At 46.0% G+C, this 19,149-nt stretch overlaps 1 protein-coding gene across 1 annotated transcript; it reads right to left on the minus strand.

Annotated features, from left to right (window-relative positions):
• Positions 1–8,824: 8,824 nt before the first annotated feature.
• LOC138764552 (zinc finger protein 484-like) lies at positions 8,825–11,998 on the minus strand. The gene has a single exon (XM_069940640.1). The coding sequence runs from the start codon at positions 11,453–11,455 to the stop codon at positions 10,148–10,150; it is 1,308 nt and encodes a 435-aa protein (XP_069796741.1). The 5' UTR covers positions 11,456–11,998; the 3' UTR covers positions 8,825–10,147.
• Between the last annotated feature and the right edge of the window lie 7,151 nt (positions 11,999–19,149).

Raw genomic sequence — 19,149 nt, forward strand, 5'->3', positions numbered from 1 at the left:
GTAAGATCTGGAAGGAGCGCGGTCTGATTACATCAAGAGGGAAGGAGTTGGCACACGAACAAATGATTACTCTGACCCTGGAAGCCCTGACATTACCCCGGGAAATAGCAGTGGTCTACATACCAGGCCATCAGAGAGGAGATACCCCGACCGTGATTGGGAACAGACGGGCTGATGAAGAGGCCAAAAGGGCGGCCATGCAACGGGAAGTCCGCTTGCTGACCTTAATCCCAGTAAGACCAGGTATAGAAAAGGCTCCCATTTTCACTGCTAAGGAAGAAACGGACATGGCTCAGCTGGGCGCATGCCGACTGCCGGATGGAACATGGAAGACCCCAGATGGAAGAATGGTTCTAAATAAGGAAATAACTCGCAATATTTTAAAACACCTGCATCATCAGAGCCACTGGGGCACCCAGGCCTTGTGCAACACAGTGCTTCGAGACTATGTGTGTAAGGGGATCTACACTTTGGCCCAACAGGAGGTGCCACATCTGCACAAGAATTAATAAGAAGGTAATGAGGACGGGCACCGTGGGAGGTCAACCGTTGGCAATACGCCCCTTCCAAAGAATCCAGATCAACTTCACGGAGTTACCTCAGGTCCAAAGGTGGAAGTATCTGTTGGTGATGGTAGATCACTTTACCCGATGGGTGGAAGCCTTCCCAACAGTGAATGCTACTGCCTCCACGGTAGCTCGCCTCCTCCTAGAGCATGTGATCCCCAGATATGGCATAATGGATTCTATAGACTCGGACAGGGGTCCACACTTTTGCTCCAAAGTTCACCAATTGATTTGTGATGCCCTGCAAGTCTCTTGGAAACTGCATACCCCTTGGCATCCGCAAAGCTCAGGGAGGGTTGAGCGTATGAATGGAACCCTAAAGACGCAGTTGACAAAATTAATGGTGGAGACTAAAATGTCTTGGATAAAGTGTCTGCCCCTGGCCTTAATGAGAATTCGTACTGCCCCACGCAGGGATGTGGGGGTGTCCCCTTATGAGATGATGTTTGGGCTTCCCTTCTGGAGTAAAGTTGAGGGGTGTCCCACCTTGGGGGAAGGGGATATTTTTGTTAGGAACTATTTACAGGCACTGTCACGCTCTCTTACAGATTTACGGAAGAGGGGACTATTGACACAAACACCGCCCTTAGACTTCTCTCTTCACAAGGTGGAACCGGGAGACTGGATCCTCATCAAGACCTGGAAAACCGAAAGATTTCAGCCACAGTGGGAAGGTCCATTCCAAGTTCTCTTGACTACAGAGGCTGCAGTGCGAACAAGAGAGAGGGGGTGGACGCACGCATCCAGATTTAAGGGACCTGTAGAGGCGCCTCAGGACCCTGACAAGGACTCAGATTGGACTTGTGTTCCTGGGGACAGTCCTCTTACTTTGCGACTTTGCAGGAGGACTTGATTGACAATGTTATTGTTATATGCTTTGGTTTTTCTTGGTTTGCCTCTGTCTTTGTCAGGTCTGAAGTGTAAGAGGTGCAGAGACACAGTAGTCCTTTTTCAGGACTGCACTTGGGAAAGACAGGAGGGTAGTTTAATTTCTCATACCTCAGTTTCTAAGAAATGCTGGGCAGACAACACCACCCAACATCCATATACCCCTTGTACGGAGCACGAGGGAAGTAGTGTGAGTTATTATATACAGATTCCTAATCGCACTCCTTTCCCTCTTAACGGTTGGCCCTGGGAGGGTGAGTCCGGCCCACCATGCCCTGATGGACTCTGGTTCTGCATACACCAGCGCACTGTTCCGGCAGAGAGTCCCACCCCACCCTCGGGAGTGCCTGCCCCTTTGGGGCCTCCGGACTTGGTTCGGATCCATCCAGCTGGCCATGAAAAATCCGGCCACGCAGTTGGGGGAGACAACCTTTTTGTAGATCTTGCAACTAGAATTGCAGGAACTTTTAATGTAACCAATTGTTGGGTCTGCGGAGGGCCCCGGATGTCGAGCAATGGCCTTGGTGGGGAGAGTCCCTCGACTCATGGACCATGATCTCCTGGATTTGGACCACTGACCGAATAAGGCCAAGGGAGAGTTGGTCTCTTTCCAACATCCCCTCTGGTTTTTATTGCCTCTCACGTGCTGGCAAGTACCCGGTAGGAAAAAGTCCCTGCAAGGCTGTACGGATCCGCCATTCGCCCAGTAATTTCACTTGGTTTCCTAACCCCTGACCTGGTTCCTATCCACTGTTTCTAAAACCAATTGCCTACCCCTGTCCAATGGCAGTTCTCAGCTTTGGAATTGCAGCAGCACCACCATCACAGGTCCATACCAGTCAAACCCCACCCTTAAAAGGGTTTGGGAACGAGGATATGGAGTCTCCCCCAATGGGTTATTCTGGATATGTGGTGATAAGGCGTATACCCGCCTCCCCCAGCAGTGGAGTGGAACTTGTTTCCTGGGAATAATCCGCCCAGAGTTTTTCCTTCTACCCCACGATCACGGTCATAGATTGGGGGTGAAGGTTTTTGATGTACTGCACCGTCGGCCCCGCTCCAGCACGGTGCACTTGGGACAGTGGGGAGATGATTGGCCTCCGGAACGGATAATTGAGTATTACGGTCCCGCTACATGGGCCCAAGATGGATCCTGGGGCTACCGTACTCCTATTTATATGCTGAATCGCATTATTTGCTTGCAGGCGGTCCTTGAGATTGTTACAAACCAGACAGCCTTGGCCCTGCAATTGCTCGCATCCCAGCAGGGTCAGATGCGCTCTGCCATCTATCAGAACCGTCTGGCCCTGGACTATTTGCTGGCCACAGAAGGGGGTGTACGTGGGAAGCTTAATTTGACAAACTGCTGCTTAAAGATTGATGATAATGGCCAGGCCGTTCGCAGGATCGAGACTCATTTGTGAGAATTTGTGTTTCTGACAATAAGGAGAGAGCAGATTGAGAAAGAGGGTTTAGCATCACCCTGCTCAAACGTTGGTTCGGACACAGCTGGAGATGTTGGCGATAGAATCCGATTTCCGCGCTCCCTCCCTCCCTCCCTCCATCATGTTCCCGCGGCTTCAGTGGACGAGGCTCCCTTTCAAACGGACCCGCGTCTCCTCTCCCCGATCCGGTTGAGCTCCCCGTCGCCCCACCTTCCGCACAGCGACAGCAGCGCCCGGGCCCGAGGGGAGCATTAATCTCCAGTGTGGAAGCAATAAATGGGAACCTTTCCAACAGCCCTAACTCCACATTGGATGAGAACTCAGATCAATGACGGATCTTCACTCACATGGTTCCAATTCTGTTCAATGGGGAAGCTCATGTTCACCAAGTCCAGGCAGATAACGGAGCTCCGCCCTTTTAAGGAAGGCGGGACAAGGACGTACCACGGGGGACGTCATCACGTTGTACGGCAGGATGACGCGGGGAGGCGCGTGCCACTGGTCGGGGATCGAAGACAATTCAGATCCGAGCGCCGGGAGCAGATCCGAGCGCCAGAACTTGCAACGCCCGGCGAGAGGACGCTTCTCCCGGGTCCCGGCCCTTGACCCAACCTCGGTGTTGATTTAACCCGTGGATCAGCTCCGCGGTACCCTCCATCGTGCTGAACCCGCGCTGTGGCCCAGGGGCTGGACTGCATTGATATATCCCCTGGTCACATCCTCTCGTCCCCACAGCGATGAACCCGTTTCAGTGCTTCGACTGCGGCAAGAATTTTCAATGGTCGAGTGAGTTAACGAAACACCAGCGGGTCCACACCAGGGAGAGACCATTCTCCTGCCCCGATTGCAAGAAAGCCTTCACCAGATTGTTCAGCTTTGAGTTGCACCGGCGTGTCCACACTGGGGAGAAGCCCTTAACCTGCTCTGAGTTTGGCAAGGACTTCACCCATACCAGGGAGAGACCATTCACTTGCCCTGAGTGCGGGAAGGGCTTCAAGCTGGCAATCAAACATGACTCTCCACCAGAAGATTCACAATAGCGACAGACCGTTTGTCTGTACCAAGTGTGGGAAAGACTTCATTCACCTGCTGACACATCACCTGCTCCATACTGTGGAGAGGTTATTTGTCTGCTCCAAGTGCTGGAAGGACTTCACCCAGACCTTTGAACTGTGGAGGCTCAGCGGGTCCACACTGGGGAGAGGCCCTTCACTTGCATTGAATGCAGAAAGGGGTTTGCCCAGAGTGCTGCCCTGCAGACCCACCAGCGGGTCCACACTGGGTAAAAGCCATTCGCCTGCCCTGAGTGCAAGGAGACCTACACCATTTTGTCCAAACTTGAGAGACACCTGCGGGTTCACACCAGAGAGAGGCCATTCGCCTGCCCCGATTGTGGGAAGGGGTTTGCCAGATCACCAACCTGCACTTCCATCAGTAGGTCCACCCTGGGGAAAAGCCATTCACCTGCCCCGAGTGCGAGAAGGCCTTCACTAACAGGTCCAGCCTTAAGGCTCACTGGTGAGTTCACACTGGGGAGAGGCCCTACACCTGCCCCAATTGCGAGAAGGGGTTTGCCCAGAACACCAACTTGCAGACCCACCAGTGGGTCCACACTGTGGAAAAGCCAATCGCCTGCCCCGAGTGCATGAAAGCCTTCACCAATAGATGCAACTTTGAGGCACACAGGCGAGAAGCCCTTCACCTGCCCGAAGTGCAGCAAAGGCTTCACCTACACCTCAGTCCTGAAGAGTCACCAGCGGGTCCACACCGGGGAAAAGCTGTTTACCTCCCTCAAGTGTGGCAAGGAGTTTGCCCGGTCCGGCAACCTCCAATAGCACCAGCGGGTCCACACTGGGGAAAAGCCGTTCATCTGCCCCGAGTGCGGCAAGAGCTTCACCCAGATCTCCAACCTGCGGGCCCACCAGAAGATTCATAGCACCGACAGGCCGAGTGCAGCAAGGGCTTCATCCACTCCTCCCACTTGCTGACCCTCTAGCATGTCCATAGCAGGGAGAGGCTGTTTGTCTGTCCCCAGTGCGGAAAGGGGTTTGCCCGGTTCTCTCACCTGCTAGAACCACCAGTGGATCCACTCTGGGGAGAGGCCATTCATCTCCCGTTAGTGCGGAAAGGAGTTCGCCCAGTCCTCCATCCTGCTTCACTCCATCGAACAACGAGTTCACATATAAACTTTGCAGAGTGTGGAATTTCCCCCCCCCCCATGATTGGTAGGTTATTAGGAAGCACAGGTTTCATGGGCCGTAGAGCTTTCAACAGTATTGTTCGTTTTTAAAAATATTAAATTGGAGTTACTAACATTGACGGAGAGAATCCATTCCACCTCCACTTCCCACTGCCTTGGAAAAGCGACCAACATATTAAAAGACTCACCCCTTCCCAAACACACTCCCTCTCTCCTCCTTCCCATGGAGAAGATTCCCCAGTGTGAGATCACACCCCACCAGATTAAAGGACAGTTCCTTCCCCATGTAATCGGACTCTTGAATGATCCTCACCCTTGTAAGATAATGTTGCTTTTGCCTTGTACTCACTCATCTGTCCCTGGAACTTGCACTCCTGCACTGTGACTTATTTGCTGGACTATGTATGGGATGTCCAGCTGGATCATCTAAATCATTGATATATATTGTAAATAACTTTGGTCCCAGCATTGAGTCTTGCGTTCTCCACTAGTCACTGCCTGCCATTCTGAAAAGAACCCATTTTTTCCTACTTTTTACTTCCTGTCTGTCAATCAATTTTCTGTCCACCTCAGTACCATCCCTCCTACACCGTGTGCTTTAAGTATGTACACTAATCTGTGTGGGACCTTATCAAAAGCCTTCTGTAAGTCCAGATATCCCACATCCACTGGTTCTCCCTCACCCTCTCTTCGAGTTACATCCTCAAAAAATCCTATTAGATTCATTAGACATGATTTTCCCGCCATAAAACCACGCTGACTGTCCGATGATATCACTACTTTCCAGATGTGCTGCAATCGCATCTTTAATACCTGACTCTAGCATTACCACTACCGATGTCAAGCTAACTGGTCTATAGTTTCCCATTTCTCTCTCCCTCCCTTCTTAAAAAGTGGGGTTACGTTTGCCATCCTCCAATCCTCAGGAACTAATCCAGAATCTAAAGTTTTGGAAAAATTATCACTAACGCATCCACTATTTCTTGGGCTACTTCCTAAAGCAATCTGGGATGCAGACTATCCAGCCTTGGGGATTTATCTGCCTTTAATCGCATTCCCAAGATCGTGTTATATGGCGAGCTCTCCACTGGTCACCGTGACAGAGGTGCACCAAAGAAAAGGTACAAGGACTGCCTAAAGAAATCTCTTGGTGCCTGCCACATTGACCACCGCCAGTGGGCTGATATCGCCTCAAACCGTGCATCTTGGCGCCTCACAGTTTGGCGGGCAGCAACCTCCTTTGAAGAAGACCGCAGAGCCCACCTCACTGACAAAAGGCAAAGGAGGAAAAACCCAACACCCAACCAACCAATTTTCCCCTGCAGCCGCTGCAACCGTGTCTGCCTGTCCTGCATCGGACTTGTCAGCCACAAACGAGCCTGCAGCTGACGTGGACTTTTACCCCCTCCATAAATCTTCGTCCGCGAAGCCAAGCCAAAGAAAGAAGAATCCCTTCAATTTACCTAACACAACCTCTCGACTTACATTTATTTCCTTCAGTCCTTCCCTCACAATGGATCTTCGGTCCCCTGCTATTTCCTGAAGATTATTTATGTTTTCCTTAGTGAAGACAGACTAAAGTAGTTATTCGATTGGTTTGTCATGTCCTTGTTTCCCGTGATCAATTCACCTGTTTCTGACTGTAATGGACCCACATTTGTCTTTTATGTTCCCTGCCAGCTTTTTTATATTCTTTTTGTTCTCCTCTGCAGATCCCTGAATCTCTCCCAGTTCTCAGGAATACTGTTTTTTTTTCCCGCCTGATTAATATTCTGCTTCTTTGGATTTGATCCTCTCCCTGATATCCCTTGTTAGCCACGGATGCATGACCTTCCTTGATTTATTCTTTTTCCAAACTGGGATGTACAATTGTTGTATTTCATCCAAGCTATCTTTAAATGATCGCCATTGCATTTCCACAGTTAGTCCTTTAAGTATCCTGGGGGTGACACTGCCCATCGTCTCAGATGACATTCTGCACGGTGGGAATACAGGGAACTGTGGCAGGAATATTGGACAAACCCAGGCTGGTGCTCCAATTGACATCAGTGCCTTGGACCCATAAAAGTGTAACAGCCGGAGCAATAAACCAGTTTCAATTTCAAGGATTTGGTGTGTGTGCCATTCTACTCTGTGCTTGCGTAGTGTGAACACTGCACCGGGACCAGTTTTCCTTTCCATAAAAATTTTTCTCACAGCATCTTTGAGGACTCAACAAATTTTTGAGGACTTGCAATTGGAATCGATTGAAAAAGATAAATTATTCAAGGAAAAACATTAATCTTAACCAATTTACTCCACCTATTAAAGTGATAGGTGACATATTCTATCTTTCCAAATCTTCTCTTATTTTCTTTAATAAGTGAGTTATTTAATTTAAATGCATTTTTAAACTCTGGTTCCACACAAAAACTCAAATATTTTATTCCAGCATCCAGTTACTGAACTCGATGACTCTCTCGCATCGTGCAGAATCCCCATTTACTACGACTCACTTTCTGACTTTATAATTTCACTCCAATATCATTGAATTGTCCGACTTGCGTCTTTTCATTTTTTTAAATATATTTTTTCCTTCGTTTTACTTTTAATGCTAATCATATGTAGCACATGGCAACGCGATTAGGGAGGGGATGGAGTTTTCTTGTTTTGGTTTGGTTTCTTTTCATACTTTTACCTTTTATCTTTTATTTTTTTCCTTTTTTATTAGCTTCTCTTTTTTTAAAAACACCATCTGGATTGTGAATTATGAATGTTTTACAATTTATGTTTGGCTTTGAGGTGATGGTCATTTTATTAACTATGTAGAACTATTCACATCATCTCATTGTATCATTATTATTATAAAATCTCGATTAAAATCAATACAAATAGTTAAAAAGAAAACAACCCTCTGGAGTTTTTTCTTGTCCTGAGCGTTGACATCTCTGTATCAGACAGTGATGAACCAGCCAGAATGTGCTCTACAGTTGACCTGTAGAAGTGTTTGAGACTCTTCAGTGACAAACCGAATCTCCTCAAACACCTCACAACTTATCACCGCTGGCGAGTCTTCTTCATGATAGTTTCGACATGGAGGCTCCAGGACAGATCCTCAGAAATGTTGACACCCAGGAATTTGAAGTATCTGACCTTCTCCATGACTGAGGACTGAATTGTGTTCTCCTGACTTCCTCCTGAAGTGGAGCCTTGTTGAAAGTGTTTAAGACACAGATGGGTGGATTTTTAACAGATTGGGGAATGAAGGGTTGTAGGGAATAGGTGGGTAAGTGGAGTTTAGTCCATGCCCAGATCAGCCATGATCTTGATGACTGGTAGAGCAGGCTTAAGGGGCCGGGTGGCCAACTCCTGCTCCTGTTTCTGTCTTTGAAGTGAACAGTGCAGCTGTCTAGAAGTGGAAGCTCAGTTTACACAGAGAGGAGAAAGGAATAGAAGAGAATCACAGCAGGGTGAGGACTGGTGGATCAGAAACAGTGACAGGAGGGGAGATACCAGGATGCTCTCAGAGTGACCCCAGATGGACTGAATAGCCTTGTCTTTGTTCTCTACATTGAGTGTATTACAGAGATACAGGGAATGAGACAGGTTTCAAACAGCTGCTTTATTTGGTTTAAATCCAGGAAATAAAATTCAATTCCTGTAATTGGGTGACTTGGTAACGAAACATTCTTACAGCACCAATGACCCAGGTTCAAAACCAATCCTGTCTATAAGGAGTCTGTATATTCTCTCCTCCCCAACCCCCCCCCTCCTCATGATAGGTAGGTTAATTGGGCAGCACGGGTTTCATGGGCCGGAGACCTTTCCACCATGCTGTATTGTTAGATTTTTAAAAATATTTAATCAGTCACTAACATTGACAGAGAGAATCTATTCCACCTCCACTTCCCACTGCCTTAGAAAAGCAACCAACATATTAAGACCCACCCCTCCCCAGACACATTACCTCTACCCTCCTCCCCATGGAGATGATTTCCCAGCAGATTCAAGGACAGTTCCTTCCCCGTGTTATCAGACCCTTGAATGATCCTCACACTTGTAAAATAATGCTGCTTTTGCCTTGTACCTACTGATGTGTCCCTGCAACTTTCACTCCTGCACCATGACTTATTTGCTGGACTATATACGGAATGTGAAGCTAGACTGGTCCAAAACAAACTTCTCCACTGCACCTTTAGACATGCGACAATAAACTTGAACCTGAAAACAAATTGTAAATTGACATCAAAACCAAGACCTGCTTTGAATTGTTTCCTCAATAACCACAAGACTCCAGTCCCTCCTGGTGTTTGAGTGAGTGATGTTTAAATATTCCACACCCTGCAAACTTTCTGTGTGAACTCGCTGGTGAAAACCAGGCTGTTCGACTTGATGAATTTCTTCCTGCACTCGGAGCAGATGAATTGCCTCCCCCTGGCGTGGATCTGCTGATGTCTGAGCACATAGGGGGTCTGGGTGAAGTTCTTCCCAAATTCAGAGTAGGTGAATAGTCTCTCCCTGGTGTGGGCCTTCTGGTGGATCATCAGGTTGGAGGACTGGGCGAACCCTTTTCTGCACTCTTACTCTCTCTGGACTGTACCCGCTGATGGTTCAGCAGGTGTGAGGACTGGATGAAGCCCTTCCTGCACTCAGGGCAGGTGAATGGCCAGTCTCTGGTGTGAATCTTCAAGTTTGATTGCTCACTGAAGCCCTTGCTGCATTTGGGGAAGGTTAGGGGCCTCTGCCTGTTGTGCATCCATTGGCGTATTTCAAGGCTGGACCTGTTGGTGATGACCTCCTCATACTCAAGGCAGGTGGATGGCTTTTCCCCGGTGTCGGCCCACTGATGCGTCTACAGATTGGAGGTCTGGGTAAAGCCCGTCCCGCACTCGGGACAGGTAAATGGCCTCTCCCCAGTATGGATCATCTGGGGGATCAGCAGGTAGAGGATTTGCCAAATTCCTTTCCGCACTAAACTGGTGGTCCAGCAGGTGGGAGGACCGGGCAAAGCCCTTTTCAAATTGGGGGGCAGATGAATGGCCTCTCCCTGGTATGGACACGCTGGTGGGTCAGCAAATGGGAGGAGTGGATGAAGCCCTTGCTGCACTCAGCTTGTCACTGCTGTGAATCTTCTGGTGCTTCTGCAGGTTGGAGAGCTGGTTGAAGCCTTTCCCGCACTTGGGGCAGGTGAATGGCTTCTCACCAGTATGGACCCGCCGGTGTACCTCAAGGTGACATCTCTGAGTGAAGGCCTTCTCGCACTCGGGGCAGGTGAATGGCTTTTCCCCAGTGTGGACTCGCAGGTGTCTCTCAAGGCTAGACAAAGTGGTGTAGGCCTTCTTGCACTCAGGGCAGGTGAAGGGCCTCTCCCCAGTGTGGACCCGCTGGTGCACCTCAAGGTTGCATCTCTTGGTAAAGGCCTTCTCGCACTCGGGGCAGGCATACGGCTTTTCCCCGGTGTGGACCCACTGGTGGGTGTGTAGGTCGGTGAACTGGACAAACCCCTTCCCACAATCAGGGCAGGTGAAGGGCCTCTCCCCGGTGTGGACCCGCAGGTGTATCTCAAGGTTGGACAAAGTGGTGTAGGCCTTCTTGCACTTGGGGCAGGTGAAGGGCCTCTCCCCAGTGTGGACCAGCTGGTGTACCTCAAGGTTCCCTCTCTTGGTGAAGGCCTTCTCACACTCATTGCAGGCGAATGGCTTTTCCCCAGTGTGGACTCGCTGGTGGGTCCGCAGGTTGGTGCTCTGGGCAAACCCCTTCCCACAATCAGGGCAGGTGAATGGCTTCTCCCCAGTGTGGACCCGCTGGTGGCTCTTCAGGCTAGAGGTTTCAGTGAAGCCTTTCCCACACTTGGGGCAGGTGAATGGCTTCTCACCAGTATGGACACGCCGGTGTACATCAAGGTGGCATCTCTGGGTGAAGGCCTTCTCGCATTCTGGGCAGGTGAACGGCTTTTCCCCAGTGTGGACTCGCAGGTGTCTCTCAAGGCGAGACAAAGTGGTGTAGGCCTTCTTGCACTCAGGGCAGGTGAAGGGCCTCTCCCCGGTGTGGACCCGCAGGTGTATCTCAAGGTTGAACAAAGTGGTGTAGGCCTTCTTGCATTCGGGGCAGGTGAAGGGCCTCTCCCCAGTGTGGACCAGCTGGTGTACCTCAAGGTTCCCTCTCTTGGTGAAGGCCTTCTTGCACTCTGGGCAGGCGAATGGCTTTTCCCCAGTGTGGACTCGCTGGTGCGTCCGAAGGTTGGTGCTCTGGGCAAACCCCTTCCCACAATCAGGGCAGGTGAAGGGCTTTTCCCCAGTGTGGACCCGCCGGTGTCTAGTTAACTCACTCGACCATTTAAAGTTTTTCCCGCAGTCGGAGCACTGAAACGGATTCATCGCCGTAGGGACGAGAGGATATGACCAGGGGATGCAGTCCTGCCCCTGAGCCACAGAGCGGGCTCAGCCCAACGGAGGGTCCCGGAGAGCTGGTCCGCAGTTTAAATCAACACCGGGGCAGGGACCTCGCTTGGCCGGGCGTTGCAAGGCTCGTCACCCTATTCTGAACCGCATTCATTCCCCGACAAGCGCCGAAATCGAGCAGATGCACACTGCGCATGCCTGTCAAGGACCTCATGGGCTTTATTTCTGCGTCATCGGGCTGTCCGAAGTGATGACGTCACACCGGGGACGACCCTGTCCCGCCTTCCTTAAAGGGGCAGAGCTCCGTCATTTGCCTGGACTTGGTGAACATGAGCTTCCTCATTGAACAGAATTGGAACAATGTGAGTGAAGATCCGTCATTGATCTGAGTTCTCATCCAATGTGGAGTTAGGGCTGTTGGAAAGGTTCCCATTTATTGCTTCCGCACTGGAGATTAACGCTCCCCTCTGGGGATTGTGTCCATGTTTCCCACATGTCATTGATGGGCCTGGAACACGTGTCTCATTTGTCCGGACCCCCCCCCCCCCCCCACCTCCCCCAGGGCCGGCGCTACCATTAGGCAAACTAGGCAGACCTCAGAGTGGCGCTTTCAGGGTGGCCAGACGTCCGGCTTTAGGTCGGACAGTCCGGGTTTTGAGACCCTCTGTCCTCCGCTGCTAGACTCTAATATGCGTTTCCTCCTCAAATTAAATGTTTGTATAAACAGGTGGTAACGAATATAATATTCGGCTTTGAACATCATCCGATGCCTGGAAGATTTGTTTTTGAACAGGTCGGTTGTTCTTCCGTTTGGGACCATTAGGAGTTTGTCAGTTACTTTTTGCCTAGAATTGTATAAGATTTAAATTAAACAGCAAATTATTTTCAAAAAGCGTCAAGCTCATGCGCCCCGCGCTTGTTTGTCTGTCTGATCACCCAAGCTGCCAGAGGAAGTCGTGAAGGTGGGTGAACTTCGAAGAACATGGATCAGAAGGGTTGAACAGGGATCTGGGCCAAATGGGGCGAGCACGAACAAGATGGGCTGAAGGGGCTGTTTCTACACTACACCACATTATGACAGATTGAGGTTCATCCACGACCCAACTCCGAATGCTCACCTTCGCCCCGTTGGAAAACATTCATTCACCTTGAGTTTCCAAAGAACAATTTAAGAAACACCCATTCCCACTTACGGCAAAGGCTTCCAGACTCTTGCGCCTTCCCCACACCCCACACCCCAGATACTGCTCCCTAAATCGTCAGGCTCCCTAATCCCTATTCGCCCCAGCCCCTCCATCTCTAGATTAGGGAGGGGGGGGGGGAGAAGCTATCAGTTGCCTTACAGTCAATGCGACTGGACAGAATAATAGTCAACACAGGATAGAAGGGCCAAATGACTTGTGGTTCTGTGGTTTAACAGCAGAAAGACCATTCAAATAATCCTAACTAAAGCCCAAGTCCAGTCCTCGCTGTTCAACAGACATAGATGTTCAATGTCCAGGTCATTTATGTGGCATGTGCCAAGTAATTAAGTTGGAGAATGGATTCGGGGCTGTTAAGATCAGCTGGAGGGGATGGGGCAGTGGACACAATCCCACCTTGGTTAGAATATGTGGGGCTAGATCAGTAAAGGAATCAGCTCACTTTTGAACCCGCTGTTGCTTCAACAGGCCGGCTGATTGGATGAGGCTCTTGTAGCTGTGGAAGCAGGTGAAGGGCCTCTCCCCAGTGTGGAATCTGGTGGGTTCTCAGGTGGGAGGACTAGGAGAAGCTGGTCCCGCACTCAGGGTAGATGAATGGCCTCTCGCTGGTGTGGCCCTACTGGTACATCCATAGTTTGGAGGTCTGGGTCAAGCCCTTGCCACACTCGGGACAGGTGAAGGGCCTCTCCCTGGTGTGGACCTGCCGTTTTTCACACAGTCCGAACACTGAAACGAGTTCATCGCTGTGAGGATGTGACCAGGGGATAAATCAAGGCAGTCCTGCCCCGGGGCCACAGCGTGGGCTCAGACCGATGGAGAGTCCCGGAGAGCTGGACCACGGGTTAAATTCACACCGAGGCTGGGACCCGGGGAGAAGTGTCCTCTAGCCGGGCACTTCAAACCACAGGAGCTTCCCGTTCGGGATCTGGGGCTGAATCACCTTTAGTTCACGACGTGCACCGGGAGCTTTGGTGCAGCTCACGGGCACGTGAAGTCACTTCTCACGGAGCTGCACCCACCCTTCTTTCAGAGGGTGATAGTGCACTTTCCTGGCCGAAGGGATTTCTGGGTAATGGTCACCGCCATGAAAGGTGCTGTGCAACTGTCTTTAAACCAGGCTGTTCTCAGGCCGTGTCTCCCAAATCAATCTCCCAGCGACTGGGGAGTTGCTTCCTTGGTACCAGGGTCATGGATGTTTCACAGCAGGTTCAGGGTTCAGTCTTCTGGACAGGGAGGAGCAGCCGGAGCTGGTGGTGCATCGTGATACTGATGACATTGGCAGAAAGAGAGATGAGATCTTGCAGGTAGAGTTTGCAGCATCCAAAATTAGAAATGCAGTGTTGTCATCTCAGGATGTCCTGAACCAGTGATGTAGTGAGGGGAGAAATTGGAAAACCTTCCAGTCAAACATGTGACTAAGGAGCTGGTGCAGGTTCGATGGCTTCACATACATGGACCGGGGGCTCTCTTCCACAGTAGGTGGGATGTGTGCAATAGGGGCAGATCAGTGGAGTCCCTCATACCCAAGACATCAGCAACTTAAACAGAATGAGGTCCTTCAAAGAAAAAGTGGTGACTTCGGTAGCATGTTAAAAGATTGTGAGTTTTCCAATCTGAGGTTTACTCCACATGCCACAGAGCGGCAAGGAATTGAAATATGGTGAATTTGATTCAGTGGCTGAGAAGATGGTGCAGGATGGGGGGCAGGTGGGCCTGAAGTGGAGGAGCATTGAGATCACAACAGGGAGAGATGTGCTGGGGCTGATCTGGCAGGGGATTGACCCAATATAATCATCTTGCAGATGGGAAAACTGGCTGATAAACAGATGAAAAGACATAGATTGAATGGACAGGAGAGGCAGAGGTTGCTGCTGGGCCTGCCACTCTTCACTGTATACATCAGTGATCTGGAAGAGGGGGCAGAGTGTAGTTTATCAAAGTTTGCTGATGACACTAAATTTTCCAGATTCTCATTGTTTTTTTTATTTTTCACACTATGAACCATATCAACCAAAATATGTACAAATGCTTCTCATTAAATTTACACAGTGGTCTTTTCTCCCTTTTTCCCCCTTTCCCTCCCTCCCCTATACCCACCCCCCTCCACAACCCATAAATATTTAACATATACAATACAATAAAACCATAGAACAATATCTTCACACAAAGGAAAATAAACAAGAAAAATGCATCATCTATTTATTACACACTGAATCTTGCCTTCTTATAATTTTCATTCTCATTTTAGGAGATAGAGGTCGTAGGCAAGTTCTCCGATATGTTCCATGTATGGTTCCCAAATTTGTTCAAACATTGTGACTTTATTTTTTAAATAATATGTTATTTTTCCATTGGAATACATTTATTCATTTCTATGTACCATTACTGTATTCTCATGCTCTCTTCCATTTTCCAAGTTGACATTATACATTTTTTTGCTATCACTAAGGCTAACATAATGAATTTTTTTTTTGCACTTTATCCAATTTGAGGCCTAATTCTTTACTTCTTATGTTACTTAAAATAAATATCTCTGGTTTTTTTGGCATGTTATTTTTTGTAATTTTATTTAGTATCTGATTTAGTTCTTCCCAAATGTATTCACTTCCGTACATACCCAAGTTGCATGTAATGTTGTTCCCATTACCTTCTTACAGCAAAAACATCTATCTGATAATGTTGAATCCCATTTTATAAAATTTTTGTGGAGTAATATATACCCTGTGTAACCAATTATACTGTATCATGCGTTACCTTGTGTTTATTGTATTCTTTATAGTTCCAGAACATAACTTTTCCCAAACATCATTTTTTATCTTTATGTTAAGATCCTTTTCCCACTTTTGCTTAGGTTTATAGTTTATTTCATTTTCCTTATCTTACATGTTGGTTATAAATCTTTTAATTATCATTGTGACTGTAATTATGTATTCAAAGCTGCTTCCTTCAGGTTAACTCAAGCTGTTTCCCAAATTATCCTTTAAATAAGCTTTCAATTGATGATATGCAAAAATTGTACCATGAGTTAATCCATATTTGTACTTCAACTGTTCAAATGTTAATAAATTTTTTCCCAAAAAAAATCAAATTTCTATTCTTTTGATTCCTTTTCTCTCCCATTCTCTAAAGGAAAGGTTGTCTATTGTAAAAGGGATTAGCGGATTTTGCATCAATAATAATTTTGGTATTTGATAATTCATTTTTTTCCTTTCTAAGTGGATCTTCTTCCATGTATTAAGTAAATGATGCAGTACTGGTGAGTTTTTATATTGCACCAACTTTTCATCCCACATATAAAGTATCTGTTCCAGTACCTTCTCCCCTATTTTATCTAGTTCTATCTTAGTCCAGTCTGGTTTTTCCCTTGTCTGGTTAAAATCTGATAAATACCTTAATTGTGCGGCTCAATAATAATTTCTAAAATTTGGTAACTGCAAACCACTTTGATTATACCTCTCTGTTAATTTATCTAATGCTACCCTTGGTTTCCTCCCTTTCCACAAGAATTTCCTGATTATTCTCTTTAGTTCATTAAATAATTTTTCTGTTAAAGGAATTGGTAACATTTGAAAAAAATATTGTATCCTTGGGAACACGTTCATTTTAATGCAGTTTACCCTCCCTATCAACGTTAGCGGTAATTCTTTCCAATGTTCTAAGTCTTCCTGCAATTTCTTTATTAGTGGCTGATAATTTAATTTGTACAAGTGGCTTAAGTTATTATCTAAACTTATCCCTAGGTATCGGATTGCTTGTGCTTGCCATTTAAATGGTGATTCTTTTTTAAATTCTTTATAGTATGTGTTACTCATTGGCATCACTTCACTTTTAATTGCATTGATCTTGTACCCTGATATTTCTCCATATTCCTTCAATTTCTTATGTAATTCATTTACTGATACCTCTGGTTCTGTTAGGTGTACTATGATGTCATCTGCAAATAATTTTTATCCCTTTTATTTTATTTTCTATTCTTATCAGTTCTGCCAAAGGTTCTATTGCTAAGGCAAACAATGAGGGGGATAGTGGACATCCCTGTCTAGTTGACCTACTTAACTTAAAGTGACTCGATACATATCCATTTACTGCCTCCTTCGCCAATGGTCCATTATACAATGCTTTAATCCAATTTATATATTTTTCAAAGGCTTTTTCTGCATCTTAAACCAACAGTGGCTGTTGGTTTCTTATTTCCTTGAACTACGAGGATTAGATTAATATGTTTACAGACATTGTCCACTGTTCGTCTTTTCTTAATAAATCCAGTTTGATGTTGTTTTACTATTTTAGGTAGACAATCAGCAAATCTGTTGGCTAATAATTTCGCTATTATCTTATAGTCTGAGCGAAGTAGAGATGTTGGTCTATATGATGCTGGTGTTAATGGGTCCTTCCCTGTCTTTGGTATTATTGTAATTATTGCTGTCTTACATGAATCTAGCAAGTATTGTGTTTCTTCTATCTGGTTCATTACTTCCAGGAGAGGAGGAATTAATAACTCTTAAAATGTTTTATTAAATTCTATTGGAAATCCATCCTCTCCTGGTGTTTTATTGTTCAGCAGCTTTTTTAATATATCCTGTTCTTCCTCTATTTCAAATGGTTTTATTAGATTGTTTTGTTCCTCTTCTTGCAATTTCAGCCATTTAATTTTAGCTAAAAATTTCTCTATTATATCATCTTTCCCCTTGTTCTCAGTTTGATACAATTGCTCATAAAATTCCTTCAAATTTTCATTAATCTCTGTTGGATTATATATAATTTGTTTGTCCTTTTTACTTGATGCCAGTATCGTTCTTTTCACGTTCTGTTTTAAGTTGCCAGGCTAATATTTTATGTGTTTTTTTCTCCAAGTTTGTAATACTTTTGCTTTGATTTCTTCTTCACCTTGTACGCTTGTAATATTTTGTATTTTTTTTTTGTCTGCCAATTCTCTCTTTTTCATTATATCATCCTTTTTTACTAATTTCTTTTCTGTGCTTACTATCTCCCTTTCCAACTGCTCTATTTCCTGACTGTAATCCTTTTTCATCTTAGTTACATAACTTATTATCTGCCCTCTAATGAAAGCTTTCATTGCATCCCATAATATAAATTTGTCTTTCACTGAACCTGTGTTTATTTCAAAATATGTTTTAATTTGGTGTTCAATAAACTCCCTAAATTCCTGTCTTTTAAGTAGCATGGAGTTTAACCTCCATCTATATGTTCTTGGTGGGATATCCTCCAGTTCTATTGCTAATAATAGAGGTGAATGATCTGATAGTAGTCTAGCTTTATACTCAGATTTCCTAACTCTCCCTTGAATATGGACTGACAACAAAAACATATCAATCCTTGAGTAAGTTTTGTGCCTACTCGAATAATATGAAAATTCATTTTCTCTTCGGTGTTGCATCCTCCATATATCCATAAGTTTCATTTCCTGCATTGATTTAACCATAAACTAGGCTACTTTATTCTTTTTACTTTTCTTTTGTTCCATTTTATCCAACATCGGGTCCAAATTAAGGTTAAAATCCCCTCCTATCAATATATTTCCTTCTTGTTCTGCAATCTTCAAAAAATATCCTGCATAAACTTTTGATCCTCCTCATTAGGCACATATATATTGAGCAAATTCCAAAATTCTGAGTATATCTGACACTTTATCATTGCATACATCCCTTCCAGGTCTATTATTTCCTCCTCTATTTTGATTGGTACATTTTTGTTAATTAGTATGGCTACTCCTCTAGCTTTTGAATTATAGGATGCTGGCATTACGTGTCCTACCCAGTCTCTCTTTAGTTTGTTATGTTCCGCTTATGTTTGATGCGTTTCCTGTACAAATGCTATATCTATTTTTTCCTTCTTCAATAAATTTAGTAGCTTTTTCCTTTTAATTGGGTTATGTATTCCATTAATGTTTATAGTCATATAGTTCAATATGGCCTTCTTTAGTTCTTTACATATACATTGTTTTTACATCTTTATATATATTTGATTGCCGTTCTTCATTCTTATTATATCTTGCATACATCTTTTTTCCACCTCTTCACCATCTCCATCCCCCTTTTCCCCATTTTCATTTCTTAGTTTTCTCTTATTACACTTAATGTATTAAGACATAAAGTACCCCCACAGTTCCCACATCCACTAATACCTTAACCCCAAAAGATTCCCCCCCCCCCCCCTCTGAGTAGCCCCATATCCCTTGCTGGCCAACCACAACTCTCCTTTTCATTTGGATTGTGATCTTGTTCACAACATAAACTGATTTTGGATTGACGGTTATTCCCCCTCTACCCAGCCCTCTCCAGAAAACACTTTTTTTAAACACATATAACAAAGCTCTCTCTCTTCTTTTTTCCTCCTTACTCCCTTTCTTCCCTTCTCTTTTCCCTCTTTAGTTCTTTACATATACATTGTTTTTACATCTTTATATATACTTGATCGCCATTCTTCATTCTTATTACATCTCTTCTC

Source organism: Narcine bancroftii, chromosome 5 (assembly GCF_036971445.1).
Source record: "Narcine bancroftii isolate sNarBan1 chromosome 5, sNarBan1.hap1, whole genome shotgun sequence".
NCBI classification, from domain to species: Eukaryota; Metazoa; Chordata; class Chondrichthyes; order Torpediniformes; family Narcinidae; genus Narcine; species Narcine bancroftii.